At 51.1% G+C, this 18,550-nt stretch overlaps 7 protein-coding genes across 7 annotated transcripts; 6 read left to right on the plus strand and 1 right to left on the minus strand.

The window, feature by feature from the left end:
- Positions 1-35: 35 nt before the first annotated feature.
- N7468_008529 (uncharacterized protein) lies at positions 36-4,264 on the plus strand (the record flags this gene model as incomplete). The annotated part of the gene is made up of 8 exons (XM_058477825.1): positions 36-453; positions 523-771; positions 817-898; positions 1,497-1,608; positions 1,660-1,764; positions 1,830-2,512; positions 2,576-2,794; positions 2,851-4,264. 8 exons carry the CDS (start codon positions 36-38, stop codon positions 4,262-4,264), a joined length of 3,282 nt encoding a protein of 1,093 aa, XP_058328170.1.
- A 397-nt stretch (positions 4,265-4,661) lies between these two features.
- On the plus strand, positions 4,662-6,492 carry N7468_008530 (putative MFS transporter; the record flags this gene model as incomplete). Its single annotated transcript, XM_058477826.1, has 3 exons — positions 4,662-5,049; positions 5,118-5,364; positions 5,421-6,492. The coding sequence occupies 3 exons, from the start codon at positions 4,662-4,664 to the stop codon at positions 6,490-6,492; spliced, it is 1,707 nt and encodes a 568-aa protein (XP_058328171.1).
- Positions 6,493-7,214: 722 nt separating this feature from the next.
- N7468_008531 (lysophosphatidic acid acyltransferase LOA1) lies at positions 7,215-8,353 on the plus strand (the record flags this gene model as incomplete). The annotated part of the gene is made up of 3 exons (XM_058477827.1): positions 7,215-7,245; positions 7,316-7,553; positions 7,618-8,353. 3 exons carry the CDS (start codon positions 7,215-7,217, stop codon positions 8,351-8,353), a joined length of 1,005 nt encoding a protein of 334 aa, XP_058328172.1.
- Positions 8,354-8,889: 536 nt separating this feature from the next.
- Positions 8,890-9,117, plus strand: N7468_008532 (uncharacterized protein; the record flags this gene model as incomplete). Its single annotated transcript, XM_058477828.1, has 1 exon — positions 8,890-9,117. One exon carries the CDS (start codon positions 8,890-8,892, stop codon positions 9,115-9,117), a length of 228 nt encoding a protein of 75 aa, XP_058328173.1.
- Positions 9,118-9,929: 812 nt separating this feature from the next.
- On the plus strand, positions 9,930-11,084 carry N7468_008533 (NmrA/HSCARG family protein; the record flags this gene model as incomplete). The annotated part of the gene is made up of 3 exons (XM_058477829.1): positions 9,930-10,523; positions 10,603-10,950; positions 11,007-11,084. The coding sequence occupies 3 exons, from the start codon at positions 9,930-9,932 to the stop codon at positions 11,082-11,084; spliced, it is 1,020 nt and encodes a 339-aa protein (XP_058328174.1).
- Positions 11,085-11,917: 833 nt separating this feature from the next.
- On the plus strand, positions 11,918-12,780 carry N7468_008534 (uncharacterized protein; the record flags this gene model as incomplete). Its single annotated transcript, XM_058477830.1, has 3 exons — positions 11,918-11,960; positions 12,031-12,249; positions 12,305-12,780. 3 exons carry the CDS (start codon positions 11,918-11,920, stop codon positions 12,778-12,780), a joined length of 738 nt encoding a protein of 245 aa, XP_058328175.1.
- A 583-nt stretch (positions 12,781-13,363) lies between these two features.
- On the minus strand, positions 13,364-17,152 carry N7468_008535 (putative ubiquitin-specific protease UBP12; the record flags this gene model as incomplete). The annotated part of the gene is made up of 3 exons (XM_058477831.1): positions 13,364-14,800; positions 14,827-17,082; positions 17,144-17,152. The coding sequence occupies 3 exons, from the start codon at positions 17,150-17,152 to the stop codon at positions 13,364-13,366; spliced, it is 3,702 nt and encodes a 1,233-aa protein (XP_058328176.1).
- Between the last annotated feature and the right edge of the window lie 1,398 nt (positions 17,153-18,550).

Consider the following 18,550-nt stretch of genomic DNA (forward strand, 5'->3'; position numbering starts at 1 on the left):
ATGACTTCATCTTTGTTCTTTGTTTCTGCCACAGCATGACCGAGGATAATTACAGACCAAGATCCCCTGACCTCTCTTCTCCGCTCCCCAATCCTCCTCCATCCTACACGCCCTTGAGCCCGTTGGCCCATCGCGCTTCCTACGACGCCTCACCTTTCTTCTCCACTTATCAACCCCCAACGAGCAGTCGCGTTCCCCAGCAATACGTTCCACCCTATCAATCAGGCTACAGCGACGACATGGCCCGCCGCTCTTCGCGTCTGCAAGCTGAGGACGCGCCTGTCGCCAACGCCATGGCTCAGGAAAACCCACCCTCGCCAACTGAAATCCAACAGCCTCCTGTTGGCGCGGGCGTGGAAGTCAAGACCAAATTCCCGGTCGCGCGTATCAAGCGTATCATGCAGGCTGATGAGGACGTCGGCAAAGTTGCGCAGGTGACCCCGATCGCAGTGTGTATGTTTACCCTCTAAAGACCCACTCTATACTTCATGGAGTTTGCTAACCCTGAATTGCTCTCATTAGCCAAGGCACTTGAACTGTTCATGATTTCTCTTGTTACCAAAGCTGCACAGGAGGCCAGAGACCGTAACTCAAAGCGCGTCACAGCTACCCATCTCAAGCACGCTGTCGCCAAGGATGAGGTGTTGGATTTCCTGCAAGACATCATTTCCAAGGTCCCGGATCAACCCGCCGGCCGTAAGCATGATGAAGATGGCAGTGACCAGAATGATGGCCGCAAGAAGCGTGGGGGTCGCCGTGTCAAGGAAGAGAGTGATTAAAGTCCGTGTCCGACACTATGATTTCATGAGGTCCTAGATGGGAAGGCAACTGGCGCATCATCAAATGGAGATAAGGAGATATGGTTTTTGATTTTCGGTGGCGTTGGTATGGCTGGGAGGTTCAAGGTAGCATTTTTATTTTTTCTTTTCCCTGTGAATAGTTCTGAGGCTCGTCAGTGCACACAGCCTGGCTCTCATGACAAATACGATCAATGAGATGATTCCGAGAGATATGGGAGCAATTCTCAGCAAGCTGCCTTAGGAAAGCCCATGGAGATATTATGTTTGGCTTTTAATCGATCCAAACTGATTACAACTAGGGTATGCGGGCCTGATGCAGTTGATGCGATGTAGGCCGTTTAGGCTATAGAAGACGCGACTAGTATACTTCTGCAATTGGGGTGGGTCACTAGCACAATAATCAGCAATCCAAAAACAAACCCGCCCCTTTTCTTGTTCGAGCCATCAGGACTTCCATACACAACCAGAAAGTCCTCATCCTAGTCCTGAGGGGGGCAGAGGCTGATTTCCAAGGTTTTGGACTTTTCTCTTACATAACTTTGCACAGGTTGAAGAGGTGAGAGTCTTGGTAGAGTTGAAGATTGGAGGCAATGTCTGCGATCATTTGATATTATTATTCATGGAAGATAGAATACCGTAGAAAGTATAAAGCAGTACAGCCTTGGTTAGTCTGCTGATATTCTCCGACCCATGTAGGCGGCGATCGTCGCGACCAGTTCCCACCGCGGCTCCACTCGACCTTCGATCCCCGACATCTTTCCCTCCCCTCCTCCAGCTTGTGGGACGATGCTGCGGCAAGATGGACTTTGTACGTGCGAGAAGAGGGATTATTGTTGGATCGTGAGCTAATGGTATGCAGTGGTCTCGTCTCATTGGTGGCTCCCGCTCCCTATCCAAGAGCTCCCGAGTCACGTCGCCCGCTGAACGCCTGACGGCCTTCAAGCGTGCCTGTAATGCCCTCCAGGTAGGTCTTCTGGTGATAATAAAGCGCATGGAGAATTGGCCCTGACTGATCAATTTCACAAACAGCAAATATGGCGATCCACTAACAGTCCCTCGGGCGAGCAACCGATCGCCCATTCCCGCGCCTACATCGACCGTTTGAACGCGATCCTGAGCGACGAATCTCGAGGCCCAGCACCACACCCCTGCGTGGCCTATGCTGCATCCTCCCAAATATTTGTGACGGTCACAAAACTGGCCCTTTCGTATTACGACGACGACATCCTGCGCTCCGCAACAGTGTTCTTCAATACTCTCATCGATGCGGAGGTGGACGGCGTGGTGGACAACCGACTGTTTGCACGCGCATTGGTTGACCTGGTTCGCCGCGCAAACAAATCTACCAGTGAGATTGAAGGAAGATTGGTGGAGCTACTCTTCGGAATTGCAAATAATATCCGGTTACAACCCTCAATTCTCCCTGCGTGGTTTGTTCCTCGTGTAACACCCGTGAACCAGGATGGGGAGTCGTCCGGCCCCAGTGGAGCGGAATTCGCCGGTGCGACACGCAAGGATGAGTTTCCTCTTTTCTACTTGCTTGTCGACTATGTACACAGTGATGGTCGTGCTGGTGACTTTGCTCGAACGGGTCTTCTGTACCTCATTGAAACGGCATCCCGTTCCAAGAATCTAGAGAAATGGCTCATTGAAAGTGACTTGGCGACTCTCATGGCTACCGGCCTCGGTGCACTGTACAGTCAGCTCGGAAGGTATGTCCACTGATTCTCTCCTCTTTTCACGTCGAATAGCGACAATTTGTTAACCGAGATTAGCTTGAACTTCCCCTCTGCCGAGGAGAATGTGCCTCGGATCGTTGCCCTTTCGGATCATGCGGCCGAAGACACGGCATTGCAGCCTGAACTAGGCGAGACTATGGACTCGTTCATGTCCTACCTGCTATTTTGGCAGGATACCATTGACCATTGCAAATCTGTGGAAGTGAATGATACCCTTTTAGACCACTTCCAAGTTCTGTTCCTCGAGCAACTTCTGTATGATTACCATTCATCTCTCCCCTTTTGTCTTTTCTCTTTGCTAATATCCGCAGATACCCATCTTTACTGGAATCTTCGGATGTAGCAGGCGGCTCAACTGCCGCCGTTCTGACCTATCTCTGCCGCATTCTAAGCTCGATCGAGCAAGGTGAACTTGTTCACCGGATATTGCATTTCCTACTGGCATCCACTCCAGCCCCTGGAACGCGAATAGATGTTTCAGCCAGTCGACGAAAATCACTCGACGTATTGGCTGCCTTATCCTCGGAGGCAGATCAACCTTCTCCATCTCTCTTCAACCTTCGAGATCTGGTCCTCTTAGGGATCCAGTCATCCAATCGCCAGACGGTCTTGGCTACGTTGCGTCTACTCAATGTAGTGCTCCAAAAGCATCACTCCTTCGCGCGATCTTTAATCCATACATTGCCGAGCCAGCCAGCCCAACAGCGGTCTATCGGGGCATTCAACATGGAGCTTGAGCAACTTCTGGGTCTGGGAACATCTCTTCTGGCCGACCCTAAGCTGGATGAAGCATACGATAATTATGTTTCGGATGCGACGTGGGTCCTTGAATCGCGCCTTTGCCTCCCGGCTGCCGAAGATGACAATTCCGACGATACTATCCCATTTCCACTGCAAATCCTGCAGGATGACCCCATCGTCCAAGGTCTGCTGAGATGCCTTGATAGCTTTTTCACTAATAGTGTAATTGTCAATCTCGCCCTTACGGGAGTGCTCATCAGCTTGGCTTCTTCCCACCTCTTCGCGCTGGATGGTTGGGTATTAGTCGACCCTTCTCTTTACGATCTTTCTTCGGAGGGCGCGCCAGATGATGACCTGGAAAAAGTTCAACGAGCGTATCAGACACCTACGTGGCCAGATACTGCAGTCCCGACCCTCACCTCTGCTCTTCAGCGACTAGTCAATCAAGTACGTCAATGGCAGCGAGAGCTGCCCGATTTTGACGTCTTGATTGCAGCCAGGCGTGATGTTCTCCAGCGGGATGAACGACCCGAAACTCCTGAGCAAAAGGAGAGCTCGGAAGCTCAAGCTCCAAGATCTGCAGACAGATCTCGCCCCTTGCATCCGGGGTCTCCGGAGCCCTCGATCTCTCGGGAGCGTTCGCCGCATCCGATATACCTCCCTCCGCCGCCCTCAAGTCGCGGAGAGTCATCGGTACAACCAAACGAGTCGCGTGGATCATCTCAAACTCGCGTGGCAACAGCAGAGGCGCTTCGTAAACGTTTGGCTACAGCGTTCCCCCCACCAGCGGCTCCGGCGGCCTCGGGGTCCACCACAGATTCTCCTGAAGCTAAAGGTGAAGAAGAGGCCGAACCCGAGGGGCCGCCGGCCGTGACCTTGGGCCACGTCTTGACTAATGTGGTGATACTCTACGAGTTCTTGCTTGAATTATCTGCGGTAGTCCAAGCACGCGGCAGTCTGTTTGAGGAGGCGGGATATAATTAACCCACGGTCTGAATCTGTAAATTTGATGTTATACCTGTGTAACATGACTAGAAAGACCTCCTGAATCTTAAGTCCCCTAATTCGATAACAATATAAGAAGACCTGGACTTCGTCGATACATATGATATTTTGACCTCCTGAAATCATCCTGAAATCACCAGATTAGCCTTATCGCTGGGCCGGCCAATCGCGCCGCCCGTAGCCCCTGAGGGCGGGAGTCGATCATCCCTGGGTGCCAAGCCAGCGTGATGAAACCGCTTGCAACGATTGGACGTCGGTCCGACCTGGTCTCTCTACTCCGTACACGTAAGCATAATGGGTCTGCCAGAGGCAACCATGGAGTTCTGATCTGTCCACTTTCCAGATCTTTTCACATATATCGGCATGCGAGGCCTCCATGGCCCCGGAACTCCAAATCGACCGCGAGGAGCGCGAGGATGCGCCATTCCTCGCTCCCGATGCGCCTTTCAACCTCAACGACCGCGCGGCTAGCCCGGAGCAATCTAGCTCACACGACAGGAATACCAATGCGAGCACGATCAACTCGCGCCTCAAGGTGATCTTGTTCGTCATGGTGCTTGCCGTGGAGATCGGTTTCTCGTTCTTGGAAGGTCCCATGGTCCGCATCATGGAGTCCATTGCTTGTCACCAGTACTTTTTATCGGCAGACCCCTCGAAGATCGACGCCAATGGGCAAGTACCGGAGGGTCTATGCAAAGGCGCGGAGGTACAGGCGGAGCTGGCGGCCGTCAAGGGATACCACATGTTCTTTGACGGGTTCCTATGTATGCTTCATCTTCTTTCTGCATTCTTCTTCCGGCGGTCCCGTGTATTGACCACTTGTCTCAATTAGGCGCCCTGTTGGCCTTCCCATACGGTCTGCTGGCAGATCGCCAAGGTCGCAAGCCTACTCTGCTCATTGGCATTCCGGGTCTTGCCGTCAATTCCCTCATCACGATCGGTGTGCTATGGTTCTCAAACATCTTCCCACTACGCGCGGTGTGGCTAGCTTCGCTGGGATGGTTCCTCGGCGGTGGGCCTGTGGTGGCGTTCGCTATCGTCTGGACTATGATGGCGGACGTCACCACTGAGGCTGAACGGTATGACTTTTTGATCCGATAACTAGTTCATGGTTAGTAGCTCACATTTCCTTCAGGGCGACCATGTTCTTCCAATTTGCCATTGTCTCTATGGCAGCTGAGCTTGGTTCAAGCGCGGTCAGCTCCTATCTCATGGTTCTGAATCCGTGGATCCCATTGCTAGTGGGCTATGCGATCGTGTTTTGCGGCATGTCTCTTACTCTGATCCTCCCGGAAACGATGCATGCGATCCCAGGAAAAGGCCCCAGTCCATCTAGTGTGGAGCTGGATGACCTAGAAGATGGAAACAAGCAGTACAGGCACAAGCCAGAGAACGGCTTGTATCACGACGATAGCGATGCCGAGGTCGGCCAGGCCCACGAAGCTCACATGTCATGGAGCTATCCTGCCCTGTCCGGCCATTCCGTCCGTGGCAAGATTGGTATTCTATGGAGCAGAGTCTGCTTCAATTGCAGGTTCTACGTCAAACCGTACCTGTTTATTCTGAATAGAAAGCCGGTCTTGTTACTGCTGACCGCGTTCTTGGTCTATCGACTCAGTCGTGGCTCATCTTGGTTTCTTACCCAGTACATTTCTAGCCGGTACTCGTGGAGTCTTGCGGCAGCCAACATGCTCGTTGGTTCTCGACCAGCCGTTTCCATTCCAGTCTTATTGTTTGGCCTCCCCTGGCTTAAGAAGAGGTATTTAGACTCGCGAAAATCTCCCACCGAAAAGGATCTCTCTCTGGCACGAGCCAGTATTGTGTGTCTTGCCGTGGGTACCCTAGGAATCGGCCTCTCGCCGGCTGTCAGCACCTTGATCCCCAGCTTGGTTGTCCAAACCTCTGGCTCAGGATTCGTTTTCCTAGCGCGCTCTATCATCACTACGCTGGTCGAGCGAGATGAAACCGCGCGCTTGTACACGGTCATCGAGATTCTGCAAGCTGTTGGAAACGTCTTTGCCAGCTTGTCCATTACAGCTGTTTTCCAGATGGGCCTTCGGATGGGCGGGTTCTGGGTTGGGCTCGCGTGGATGATGACAAGTTCCTTGTTTGCTTTGGTGGCCGTTGCCATTTGGATGTTTCGTCTTCCTCCCACACCGCGCAACCCAGATTTTGTTGTTGGTGGATTCGAAGATGAGACTGATTGATTTTTTATAGACTGTACAATATTTCATTATAAATTCGCGCCATTTCATCGGTGTTCCGGTGCTTTCTTCTTTTTGGATCAAGAATTATTTATTGCCATGGATGCGGAGAATAGCATATAACTTTTTGGGGGGGGGGCATACCGAAGGTAGATGAATTCCACTCCCAATTAGTTTATAGTTTTCGAGCTGTATCAAATGCCGAGGCCCCACCTGCACCTCATTGGCTGTTGAACGAGAATGATATCAGTACTTGTGGTGCTAGCAGACGGTGTGAACGAGTGACAGTTCGTACCCTCGAAAGCTAACAAGTCGAGTGATCCCACTCGCTCGGATTCGACCTGCGATCAACATTAATAATGGTTTATACACCATTGGTGCTTCAATAAAGAGAGCGAGATAGGGACAAAGAAAATAAAGCCAAAAATAAAAAAATAAAAAAAATTTAAAACTAGTAGCTTCTTTAATTGAGCGTGTCATTCTTAGAGCAGGCCCTGCCAAACTTCTCGACAGTTCTTTCACTTGCTGTATGATCGAGAAGGAGGGAACTTGAAGCAGAGTATTCATTATAGCCTCACTTTCTTTTGCTTTTGGAGGGGGTAGCTCTGCTGTCGCGGGGCAACATGCCAGTCACGGAGATAAACCGCGGCCAGTCACGTGGCTCTCACATGTAAAGCAGCGTCAACATTTGGAAAGTGCAACGACATCCCCCTCACGCGCCCGAGATGGAGAAATTCTCCCAATTCCGAGATCGAGGTATGTTCCAGATGCGGCCAGTTCTGCAGCGTGATTTACTTGCTGATCACTCTCATAAATATCTTAATAGGATCCGGAATCGCACCTTTTCTCCCCATTCCCTCGGAGCCCCTCGGCCTGCAGGCTCCCCTGCGCATCTTTCTTTTCTGCTTCCGCTTGCCTCTTTTCATCTTCGTCATCTTAGCCTATTTCCTGGTCCTCCAATGGCTTCCAATCGGGTCCCTGGGCAAGAAGGCAGCGCTATGGTGCATCCTTGGAGTGCCCAGTATTTGGTGGATCGACCTGCAAATTGATGGAGTCAAAAGAGGGTGAGACCTAGGTCACATCAAACCCAGCTAAGCTTACTGGAAGCTGACAAACTACATTCTGCAGCTCCCTCTCCAGACAACAGCAAGCGCGTCTCCCACAGCCAGGCTCAGTCATCGCATCTTCGTTTACCTCGCCCATTGACGCAGTCTATCTAGCCGCGATCTTTGACCCCGTCTTCACCGCCGCCTACCCGAACACGCGACAGGTCGAGCGCATTTCTCTCCTCCAGGCGGTGCTCCGCGCATTCGCCGCGCCCTGCCCAGAACCAGCGCCGGGGACCAAGCTCGTCGACGTTGGCGACTTGGTGAAGAAGCACCCGAACCGCCCAGTCGTCATTTTCCCCGAATGCACCACGACCAACAGCCGCGGCATTCTCCCCCTCAGCCACGCGCTGCTGAGCGTGCCGGCGAGAACTAAGATCTTCCCGGTCAGTCTACGGTATACGCCCGTGGACGTGGTAACCCCTCTCCCAGGAACTTACATCAGCTTCCTATGGACACTGCTGAGCAAGCCGACACACTGCATCCGAGTGCGGATTGCGGAGTGTATTAGCAGCAGTACGAACTCGATTGATGCGCCCCCGGCTCTCTCGACCCGCAAGTCTACCTATAACACTAACTACCTGGACACGCTCGATCAAGAGGGTGTAGATAGTGGTATCACTGCGAGCGAAAAGGCGCTGCTTGATCAGGTAGGCGAGTCGTTGGCTCGACTAGGCCGGGTCAAGCGCGTTGGTCTGGGGGTCAAAGAAAAGGAGGAGTTTGTGCGTGTGTGGACTAAGAACCGGAGGATTTGGTGATCTCTCGGGATAGTCTACCGTTTGTTGATTTCCTTGCCACGTAGAGAAGGCGTTTAGAAGGTCTACGGTATTGTCTTTTCTACTAAATGAGATAGCTGAAGCACCGTCGTACGACATTCATCTGCCACAGAAGTAGCAAAGTATATTCATTTATACTAGGAAAGTGACGTTAGACCTATATAGACTATTCAAGGTTACAATAACCTCCCCACATGGCTCAATACAAAACCGGCCTGGAAAGGATCCAAAATCATACAGCATCCTCCGTCGGCATTCGTAGCTGAAAGAGTGCCTATCGCCTGTCGTTAACGCGGTATAAATTGTATGCAGTTTCGCTATGTCGATCTCGTGGGCCTTCATACCCTCCCATTGACTCACATCATTAAGCTCGATATGAAAAGGCGCCAAACCCAGAGTTAACGAGTAACTGTGGAAGAATGGACCCTACCGCCTCAGTTCCTTGAAATATACCAGTCTGTGGATGATCAGTGCTCTCGATAATTCTTGTAATTCATCTTTGTCACCGCTGTCATAAAATGACTGCTGACACGCATGTTGTCAAGGGCGTCAATGGCCTGGAAGGTCTGAACGGACCAGACTTGGGGAAGCGGGTGGGAGCTGTTGAAGTGCGAAGCTTCAAGGAGGGACTGTATCTTGGAAAATTTGACGAAATTGGGATGTGTATAGTGCAATACCAACGTGAAAATGTCTCTCTGGCTCTACTGCCCAGCGTTGGAAGTATGGATTGGGCCCCTTTGGTTTGAGTCTTGTCGGCTGTACTAGTATGGGTATTATTTGAAAATAGTTCAAGTCTACCATTTGGCGGGTTGTTCTATAGTGGAGCATGGGCACATTTCAGGTTATACATCAGGTCTATGACCCAGCCCCTTTGGAAGGCAACGGTTAGTACTTCATGGCAAAGAATCATGCATCTGCGGCTGGAAAGGCCGATACCAAAGACGTTCTCTTGAGCCATCAGAGCGATGACAAAATGTCTCTGACAACGGGAGCTTTGCCTATCCGCTAATATTATCGATAGGCACTTTGCAACGTACGCAATAACATTCAAGTCGCCTACTACTCGGTGTTATAGGTAGGCAAAGTATGCATCGGAGGTACAGTCCCGTCGTGTGTAGGCGCAGTATCATAGTGCAAAAGGGTAACTAATGGATCGCATCTCACTCGACGGAACGATCTGCCTTGGCCTCACTTGAGCTCGCAGTTGATTGGGATCTATATCGAGCGTCAGCAACGGAATGTAAGTAACAAAGCTCGACATCTGTAGAGGCTCGGATTTTCAACAATCGGCACCCCCAGCCCAGCGTATTCCACAACCTGGTCTCCAGAAGGCTCGCCGAGCACTTTTCAATATAGTCTTCAATTCCTTGACCGTCCTTTGCCACTAGATCAGCACCATTGCTGTATAAAAATTTGCTTAAGCTCAGAAGAGTCAGGGACAGTCTTTCTATCCAGAAATAGCTAGTCAAGAGGCCGGTTCTGTACCGCCTGGCCTTCCCCGCTCCAACGACTGAACAGCCCCCGCAGCCGCCCCTCTTGTTCAAGCCAATAACCAAAAATGACCGCAAAGAAGATTATATGCGTCATCGGAGCGACTGGGAATCAGGGAGGCTCGGTGGCTCGCCGATTCCTGCAGGATCCACGGTTCAAAGTCCGCGGCGTCACCCGAGACAAGACTTCTGCCGCATCCCAAGAACTCGTTGCCCTTGGAGCAGAGATGGTCAATGCTGACCTGGACAACCTCGAGAGTCTCAAGGCTGCATTTAAAGGTGCAAATGTCATTTTCAGTGTGACTCAATACTGGGAGCCATTCATGCGACCAGATTGTCGTGAGCAGGCGAAGCAGCAAGGAATCAGCTGTCGCAAGTTCGCCTATAACGTGGAATACCAGCAAGGGAAAAATATCGCCGATGCGGCCGCAACCACAGTCGACACCCTAGATGAGAATGGGTTCTTGGTGTCCACTCTGAGTCACGCTCGCAAATGTAGCAACGGGGAATACACAGAACTGTACCACTTTGATGCGAAAGCGGACATCTTTCCGGATTATGTCGCGGCGAAGTATCCTCCGCTGGCAGCGAAGATGTCCTGCATCCAAACTGGCTATTTCATGACAAGCCATAAGATTCTTCCAAACTCATACTTCCAGAAGGTCTGTCCGGCTTTATTGCCCCGCCTCAGCCCCGTTTATGTTGTTGATCCTCTCATTCTGATGTCTTGCCCTGTTTTAGCTCGAAGATGGTAGTATACAAACCCGCTTCCCAACAAGCCCAGACAAGCCGGTCCCGCACTTCGCCGTGAATGAAGATATGGGGAACTTCACGTATGCCGTGTATCAAATGCCGCCAGGCAAGAACTACATGGCCTGCGGTTCGGAATGCAGCTGGCCCGACTTCAATGCCTTATGGGGAAAGATAACTGGGGCTATCGTGAGCTACAAGCAGGTCCCCTTCGACGAGATGGTAAGTGATACAGGGGACCGGGATCTAGGTATCGAAACAGCACAGATGTTCGCTTACTCGAGTTGCCCTGGATATGACGGTGGGATGGAATTGTTGAAGGCGGAGGACCTCAGAAAGGTATGTGTCCCACACTGATACGCTAATTTGGTTACTAATGAGCCTTGTGGCCATAGGCAGGAATCGAATGCCCCATGACCACTTTGGAATCGTATTTTAGGAGCCAAGACTGGTCTCATATTCTTTCAAAGTAGAAGAGTGGCGGTATGTGAGGACTTCGCTTATGCAGAATAGACCGGAGCCACGTCACGGGACTTCCAAAATATAGCGTCATAAGCGTTCAATAGTAAGCTCCTTAGTAGAAGGTTCCATTGGCAATCGGTCTAGGGCATGGTAACCTGTAGGAGAAATATCATATAGGCCGCGGGGGGCACTAGGGAAGGAGGTAAGAGTATTATGGGGTGCCTAGTGGTAGGAAAGAAGATGCAGTTACCTTGGAATGGCCTGAGTCAGCGTCTGACTGACAGGTAGTTTCTGAAGCTGGTCCAGATATCAGATTCCTCATAAGCGCATGGTTTCCAGGCTCGGACTAGGACCTTATTTCCATCAGAGGATACCTTGAAGACAACGATTTGGAGCATGGTACGTCTCCGCAATTCAATCAACGACTTTCAAGCCGCATCGTGATGGTAGAAAAATATATGTAGTAGACCATTTCCCCAAAGAAGACCTTGTGGATCGTAACCCCGATCCTACTGGCCAAGCATTGCGCCGCTCGCATCTATTTCCCAATATGGTCTGACCGTTCTATATTCGTCCAATGATGAGCTGTTATAGGCCTTCGCGGGTGGGCCCTTATCAGCACTGGTTTCAGAGGCCCACCTCGTAGACCCTGCATCGTTGGTCTGGATAAATCCGCGGCTTTAAGTTTATTTTCTCCGTCGCCGACCAGGAGCCCCGGACGGGGTTACGCTAGGTCCGCCCATTGCAGGCATTCACCTGCCAGGAGGTTTGATATAAGTTCGACAGCATCTATAGACCTTAACGGATATATATTCGGTTTTGATTCAGGGCGTCAGATGCTAAAATGTCTCTGTCGCCAATTATTTTGATCACCGGGGCCAATAGAGGTAAGTGAACATCTACCCTACGCGCGTATTAGAAATGTGAGGCAGTTCTGACCAGATAGCAATCCACCAGGCCTTGGCTTCGCCACTGTCCAAGCTCTCGCTACCAAAGCACCCGAGGCAATCATTTGCTTGGGCAGTAGGTCAATGAGCACTGGTAACGAAGCTGTGCAAGAGCTCCGCCAAGCAGGAGTTACATCCAACATTGAAGTGATCGCATTGGACGTGACCGAGGATCGCAGCATCCGATCCGCAGCTGAACTTCTCCGCCAGAAATACGGGAAACTTGACGGTGAGCTCCACCGGGCGAAATGGATCATTTCCTCGTGCTAATCTTCTCTGCCAAGTGTTAATAAACAACGCTGCCGTTGCTGGAAACCCAAAGCCCGATTTGAGTGACTTTCGCGATGTATACTCGACGGTCTTCAATACCAACATCACTTCAGTCGGCTGCGTCACTTCTTTCTTTATGCCGTTGCTGAGCGCCTCGTCGCACCCGCGCGTGATCAATGTATCCTCGGCTCGAGCTTCCGTAGCTCTGCAGACCTCGGGGAAACTGCCTCCAACTGCATCTATTCCATATTCTATCTCCAAGACTGGGCTGAACATTCTTACGTTGGAAATGGCGAAGCTTCATGAGAATGTCCGGTTCTATTGCGCCTCGCCTGGTCATTGCCGGACGGCTTTTAACAATTATAGGGGAAAGAAGGATCCCGCCGATGGTGTGAAAGTCATTGTTGAACTAGCAGTCAGTGAACATGGTCAATATGAACCCGGGTTTTGGGAGTTTGAAGGGGACGCTATGTCACAGGTTGCCTGGTAGTTGGCGTCTTGGGAGGTGAAGAATTCCTGAAATATGAGTTGCTGATTCTCAGCGCGGGTTTTATTACTTGGCCGGGTTTGATCCTGCATATTAGCATGTAGGATGTTGCAGAGAAACGCAGCATGTGATTTTCTTATTCTCCGTGTTATTTTAATATTTTGCTTTCACTATAATCCTTCTATATACTCAAATGTAAGTTAGTGCAACCCCTGAAAATAGGGCAGTCTAACTAATCTTTATGGGTTGAATGCAGGTCACATGATCTTAAGGTATTATCGGGTATAAATGTTTCCTAACTAGTATAAGGAGGGCACAGCTGAAGGAAGAGGGGTAGCTAAGGTGGTAGCTGAAGGAGGCAGCTGGAAAAGTAGCGAAAGGGTAGCGGAAGGGGGTGAAAAATCAGTCATGATCTTTTTGGGGCCCGTTAAACTGGGTGCCCCTTTTCAACTTTACGCCAGGAGCACTATGCTAGTATGTATAAGAATAGAACAGCTTTTTGTATTCTGACAGAACCGCTATGTACATGAAAAACAAAAGTCAACACAAAACAAAAACAAAACAAAAACTACCCCCAAGCCACCCATCATTCATCATTGAGCTTCCCGTCGTCGCCCACCTTGAGCTCAACGACGGGAAGCTCATCATCAGAGCCCTCGCTAAGGAGGGGCGGGACGTCCTCAAACGCCGCTTCGTTGTCCGAAGCGACGCCGGGGGTGGTCAGTCCCTCGAGACGCTCCCCTGCATCCGAGTTGCTGCCACCCCCGATGGCAATGTTGCTGTTCTCATCAGAGAACAGATCGCCGTCATCATCACCATTGATATCCCCAGGCAGCCGGCGACTGCTGCCCTCGTCGTCGTCATCTTCACGGCGACTGAAAGACCAGGATGGCGGCTGGTCCAAGATCGGCTGTGACGGGGCCGAGGAAGTCCCCACCACACGGTCGCCATTCTCAGACTCCTCCTCAGGGTCCTCCTGGAGGCCATTATAGATGTTCATGGCCTTCTCAAAACGAGGACCGCCGAGGGGGACATCTGACTGGCGGCGGTAGAACAGGAGGTAGTTCGACCCTGTGACAATTCGTTTTCGAATGTCCCCACGGATCGGAGAGGTGCTTGAGTCGTTGAACTCAAACCAGTCACCGGTCACCCAGTTCTTCGCGTACGCGTAGTAGTGGCCGAATTGGAGGGTCCCCGAGTGGCAGTCAATCGCGAACAAGTCGTACTTGGTCGACTTGCCAGTCTTCGGCCCCGAGATGTAGCTCGAGATATCGAGGTCCTCGAGCGGGAAATCGATCACCTGGTCGAATTTGGTGGGAGTCCTAAGCCCACCTTTGCCGGACGAGGCGATCGATGTGAACCTCTTCAAGTGCATCACTAAGATATCTGGAGCATACCAGATGTCCAACTTCTTCTTGGCTTGGCGGAACTCTTTGCAGTCAGGGCAATACCAAGCATCGTTCTCGGAGAGAATTTCCTCCGAGTTGAATTCCTTAAGACAATCATCCAGCGAAATGCCTCGAGCTTTCTTAGCCGCACGGGCAGCTCTTGATTGCTCGAGGCTTTGGTCGCGGACGTATGGAGGGTTCTGGTGTGTTGATTTTCCGTCTTCGGGGTCGAGGAATAGCGCCTCGCGGGCCTCTTTGTTCCAGCTGAGGATGAGCCCTTCTCTTTCGAAGATAAATGGCTTATCCTGTACAAGACCGGAAGAGACTGCGGGTTGGCCGCCATTCTCGGGCTGGGATCCTGTGCTCTCGTCGTCGGAGTCGCCAGAGCTGGCTGAAGAGGTCTTCGGTGGAGATCGCTTCAAGCGGGAGATGATTGGCTTCTGAGGCTTCTTCCATTCTCTGTAGCGTCCAGTGATGAGGTCCTGGCTGTAGGATGCAGGAATGTATTCAACATCGAACAACTCCAACAAATGAGGGGCGATGGTTCCCGCCAGGACGTGAGGAGGATTCGCAGGAGAAGGCTCGGTGTCTTCGGTAGAGTCACCGCCAGGTGTAGTCCCGTCTTGCACAGATACCTCAACTATGCTGTCTTCTCCTCGACTGAATCAGTCTTTATTCTGGAATCGGCTGATTTCGCATCATCCTCAGTCAGTTCCACTGTATCCGAATCCTCGGTTGAGCTGGTCGCTGCTTTGATTTGGGGAGCCGCATTGGAGAAAATATCTCGCGTAGTCAGTGTAGACACGTAGCGCAGGATCTTCCGGTAAATGGCAGCCAGATCATGCGTCTCCTCCTTGGTGAAGGAGAGGACCGATGGAGGTGGCCTTTCCGGGCTACTGCCACCAAACCCACGGTGGAAGATAGGAACAAGGAGACGATCTTCGTCAGCAGCAACATCCAGCTCAACGAATATGACGCGGTCAGCAGGTTTCAGGCCGAGATCATAGTAAGTTGACCTCTCATTCGTGAAGAATGACCAGACACCACCGTCATCATCGACATCCATGCCAATAAGCTTGTTTGGATCTGAGCCCATCCTCTCTGCGACTTTCTTGCGGAATTGGGGGATTGTATCACTCTTGCTAACCTCTACTGTGAATTTGATAGGAGGCGACGCAAGAGGTGCGTAGGTGACTTCGCGGTAAACAATGTGACTGTCATGTGGAATGGGCAAGGAAAGGCTAGTGTAAGGCTCAAACTTGATGCTGACTTTTGAGCAGTCCGGGCATTCGACCGTTGATTTGTACATGCCGGAAAACAAGTCAACAATGGGAGACTCGTTCCGGGCAGTGTAAATGCTCCAGTGTTTAGACGCGAACTCTTCAAGGAGCTTGCGGTCGTGCACCATCTCTGCCGTGGAGTCGGGCTTCTCGATGTAAGGCTTGTTCTCGATGGTGTTCAGATCTTCCGAGAGGCCATCCAAAACAAATGAGAGAAATTCCTGGCTGTCATGCTGCTCCCACGTGCTGTAAATAGGATTGAATCTACCAACTGCAGATCGAAAGTTGGAGGGCCGAAAGTGGTCTTTCGGTTCACGGTAGATGTTTTGGAGCAGTGAAGCATACACAGAAGCGAGTCTCCCATTGTAGCCAAGGGGGTTGGTGTAGTTCAAGTCGGCTTTGTGCGAGTTTGTAAGAAAGTAAATACTCAATTCTTGAACAGCTCGAAGGCATTGTGTAGCTGCGTTTTGATAGCAGGTGTTGCCCAGGTTGTCAAGGCCGGTACGGCCCAGCTTGGGGTCGGGACGGCGTTTTGTGCCTTTCGGCAGCTCAACTGCAGGGCTATCACGGCCGCTCGTTGGTGCAACGTCGGGCTTGCGAGCGGAAGGCGTCTCTTTCTCATTCTTGGCTTTCACTTTCTCGATAGGAATGCCCAGCTTTTTCAAGGTCGCAGCCGAAGCCTCAGAGATCCATTCGCCCTTACTTCCGACCTGTTGCTCAAGAACCACGGTATCTGTTTCCACCAAGCCCGCCATGATTAGCGACATCTTACCATTGTACTTTGGGTTGTCGGTTTGGTCTTTGATATCGATCACTTCGCGTTGATTTCCCTCATCGAGAGAAAGGAAAGAGTTGAGATCCACCAGCATGCTCTTTTGGGTGGAGGAGAGGAGTGCTGCTGGTGGGGCAGGCGAGGCAGCGCGAGAACCCGAAGGGGTATTAACATGCGACGCGTTGATACTGGGGAGCCCATCGCGAATCTTCCAGACACGGACCTTTGTAGACATAGGAATGCCAGTTTGCAGCTTGGCTTCTTTGAGCCATTTCTGGAAGCTCATCTGACGGCCAGCTATGGCCTTTGGGGGCGATTTCGACTTTTCTTTCAATGTTTGAGGAGTAACGCCCAAAGAGGGGTTTGCCAACTTGAATAAAGACACAAACGGAGGACGGAGTTCGTAGATTACGACAGATTCGCCCTCGGGGTTGGTTTCGTGGGCATAGCGGATAATAGGCGATCCCTCGGGCTTACCATACCACTTGACGATCAAGTGCCAGGCTTTCGCGGGCACAATTCGGTAATCTTGATCCAGTGTAACATCCGGGCGCATCGGTACAAAGACTTGTCCGGTCTCATCTTTCAGGTTCTCTTGGGGGCCAATGTCCAGGATCAGGTCGGAGTTGTCCACGGGACCCAGTTCCTTACCGAAGGAATCCTTGTCCGCCAAGTCTGTGTACTCTGTGCTTCGAGCAAAAACAAGCTTCAGCCATGACATAGAAACCGCATAGCCGCGTTGGCCATCCTTCAACGGTTTTTCCATCAAGGCCTGCACTTCGGCAATCTGTTTGTCAAACTGGTTGCGAGTGTCGGTGTCATTGGCACCGTCAAGGTCCATCGGAGTGGGCATACTGACACCCCCCTCCGAATCAGAGTCAGTGATATCTGATGCGGAGCGCTTCTCCCCAGGAGAGGGGACCGACCGTCGCCATTTGGAGGGGTGTCGTGAGTCTCGGAGGGCATGTCGGAGTGTTCGCTGTAGATGGTGAGGTAGGCGGTCGCGGTCGCGGGGGTTGGGGAGCGACCGTCAGAGAGAGAGCGGGTCCCTGTGGCTTGGGACTGAAGATGAGCCGGCACGTAGCGTCGAGGGGATGAGGATAAGGACTGGCTTCGCCGATTCGAAGTGTCCCCGGGTGGCAAGCGTGAACCGGTCGGAGGTGGGGATACGTGACGTCCTGCCCGTCCAGGGCTGCTGCTGGGTGCCTCGGGGGAAAGCTTGCGTCTCTTGATGGACGCCGTGATGACAGTGAGCTGCGACAAAAGTTCGCAGCTCTGGGCAATGTTGGGAACAGAAAAGGGTGTCTGAGACAAAAGGTCTGGCAGAAAATGGGGATCAGTAATTTTTTTTCCCGGGGCGGGATTAGCCCTACCGGCTGCACTTACTGGGGAAGCAAACTGAGTGCTGAGAAGTGCTGGAATGAGCAAAACAGAAAGCTAAAAGAAGAGCAAAATGAATGTAGAGAGAAACAGAAAATAATCACTGAAGGTGTGCCATCCCAGATATTTATGTCCAGGCTTTATTGTAAATTCTCCAGCGCAAGACTCCAGGACAAGCTAGGGTAGATGAGTGAATGGTCCCACATTCACACTAGCGGGTCTTCACAACAAGAGACCTAAAGTTTGCGAACACTATTCACCGTTCTGACGACCGCCTTCTGAAAATGGTCGTTCACAGAATCTATGCAGGTCATGTTCCCAGCATTCGACGCTGTTATACAAGCTCTGTAGGAAAGCCTATAGCATGTATAGAGATACACCCTGTATGGACTATCCAGGTTAATGCGTCCAGATTCACCTATCAATGTATATGCTGTTGGTCTTCATTAGTAGTAACAATGGCAATACTATAGGCGGAAGAGTGCGGTGTATAAGAGGGGGTCACAAACTTAAGACGCCTCTTATACTAAGTCGATCGAGTGAAAGTATAGTAAGGTAAGGAACCCTGCCTTAAAAATCAAATCTGATAGCAGTTGCATTTATTGCATTGCAAGTATTAAGGAGTGACACGATGTTTTTGTGAACACAGTTCAAGCGTCCAGCGAACTCGAAGCCAGTCTTAACAGTGAATACTTTAAGCTCCCGGCAAACCATCCATCTTCTTTATTTCAACCACTCTCCGATCTTAACTCACGTATCATCTTTCAGTCTTTTACGGGTATTTCATTAAGGTAGCTCATCTTGGTAGTACTCTACGATAGTTATAAAAACAGAGACATCGCCTACCCGACCGGGTAGAATGTTCAAATCACTCCTCGGAAGGCATTTTCCCCTAACACGCAATCAGGCAAACAGCACTGTACAATTATGAAAGCTATTTTGCTACAAAATTC

The sequence above is a fragment of the Penicillium chermesinum genome (assembly GCF_028974085.1).
Source record: "Penicillium chermesinum strain IBT 19713 chromosome Unknown utg000006l:1.0-2335141.0:1.0-2336784.0, whole genome shotgun sequence".
Classification (NCBI taxonomy): Eukaryota; Fungi; Ascomycota; class Eurotiomycetes; order Eurotiales; family Aspergillaceae; genus Penicillium; species Penicillium chermesinum.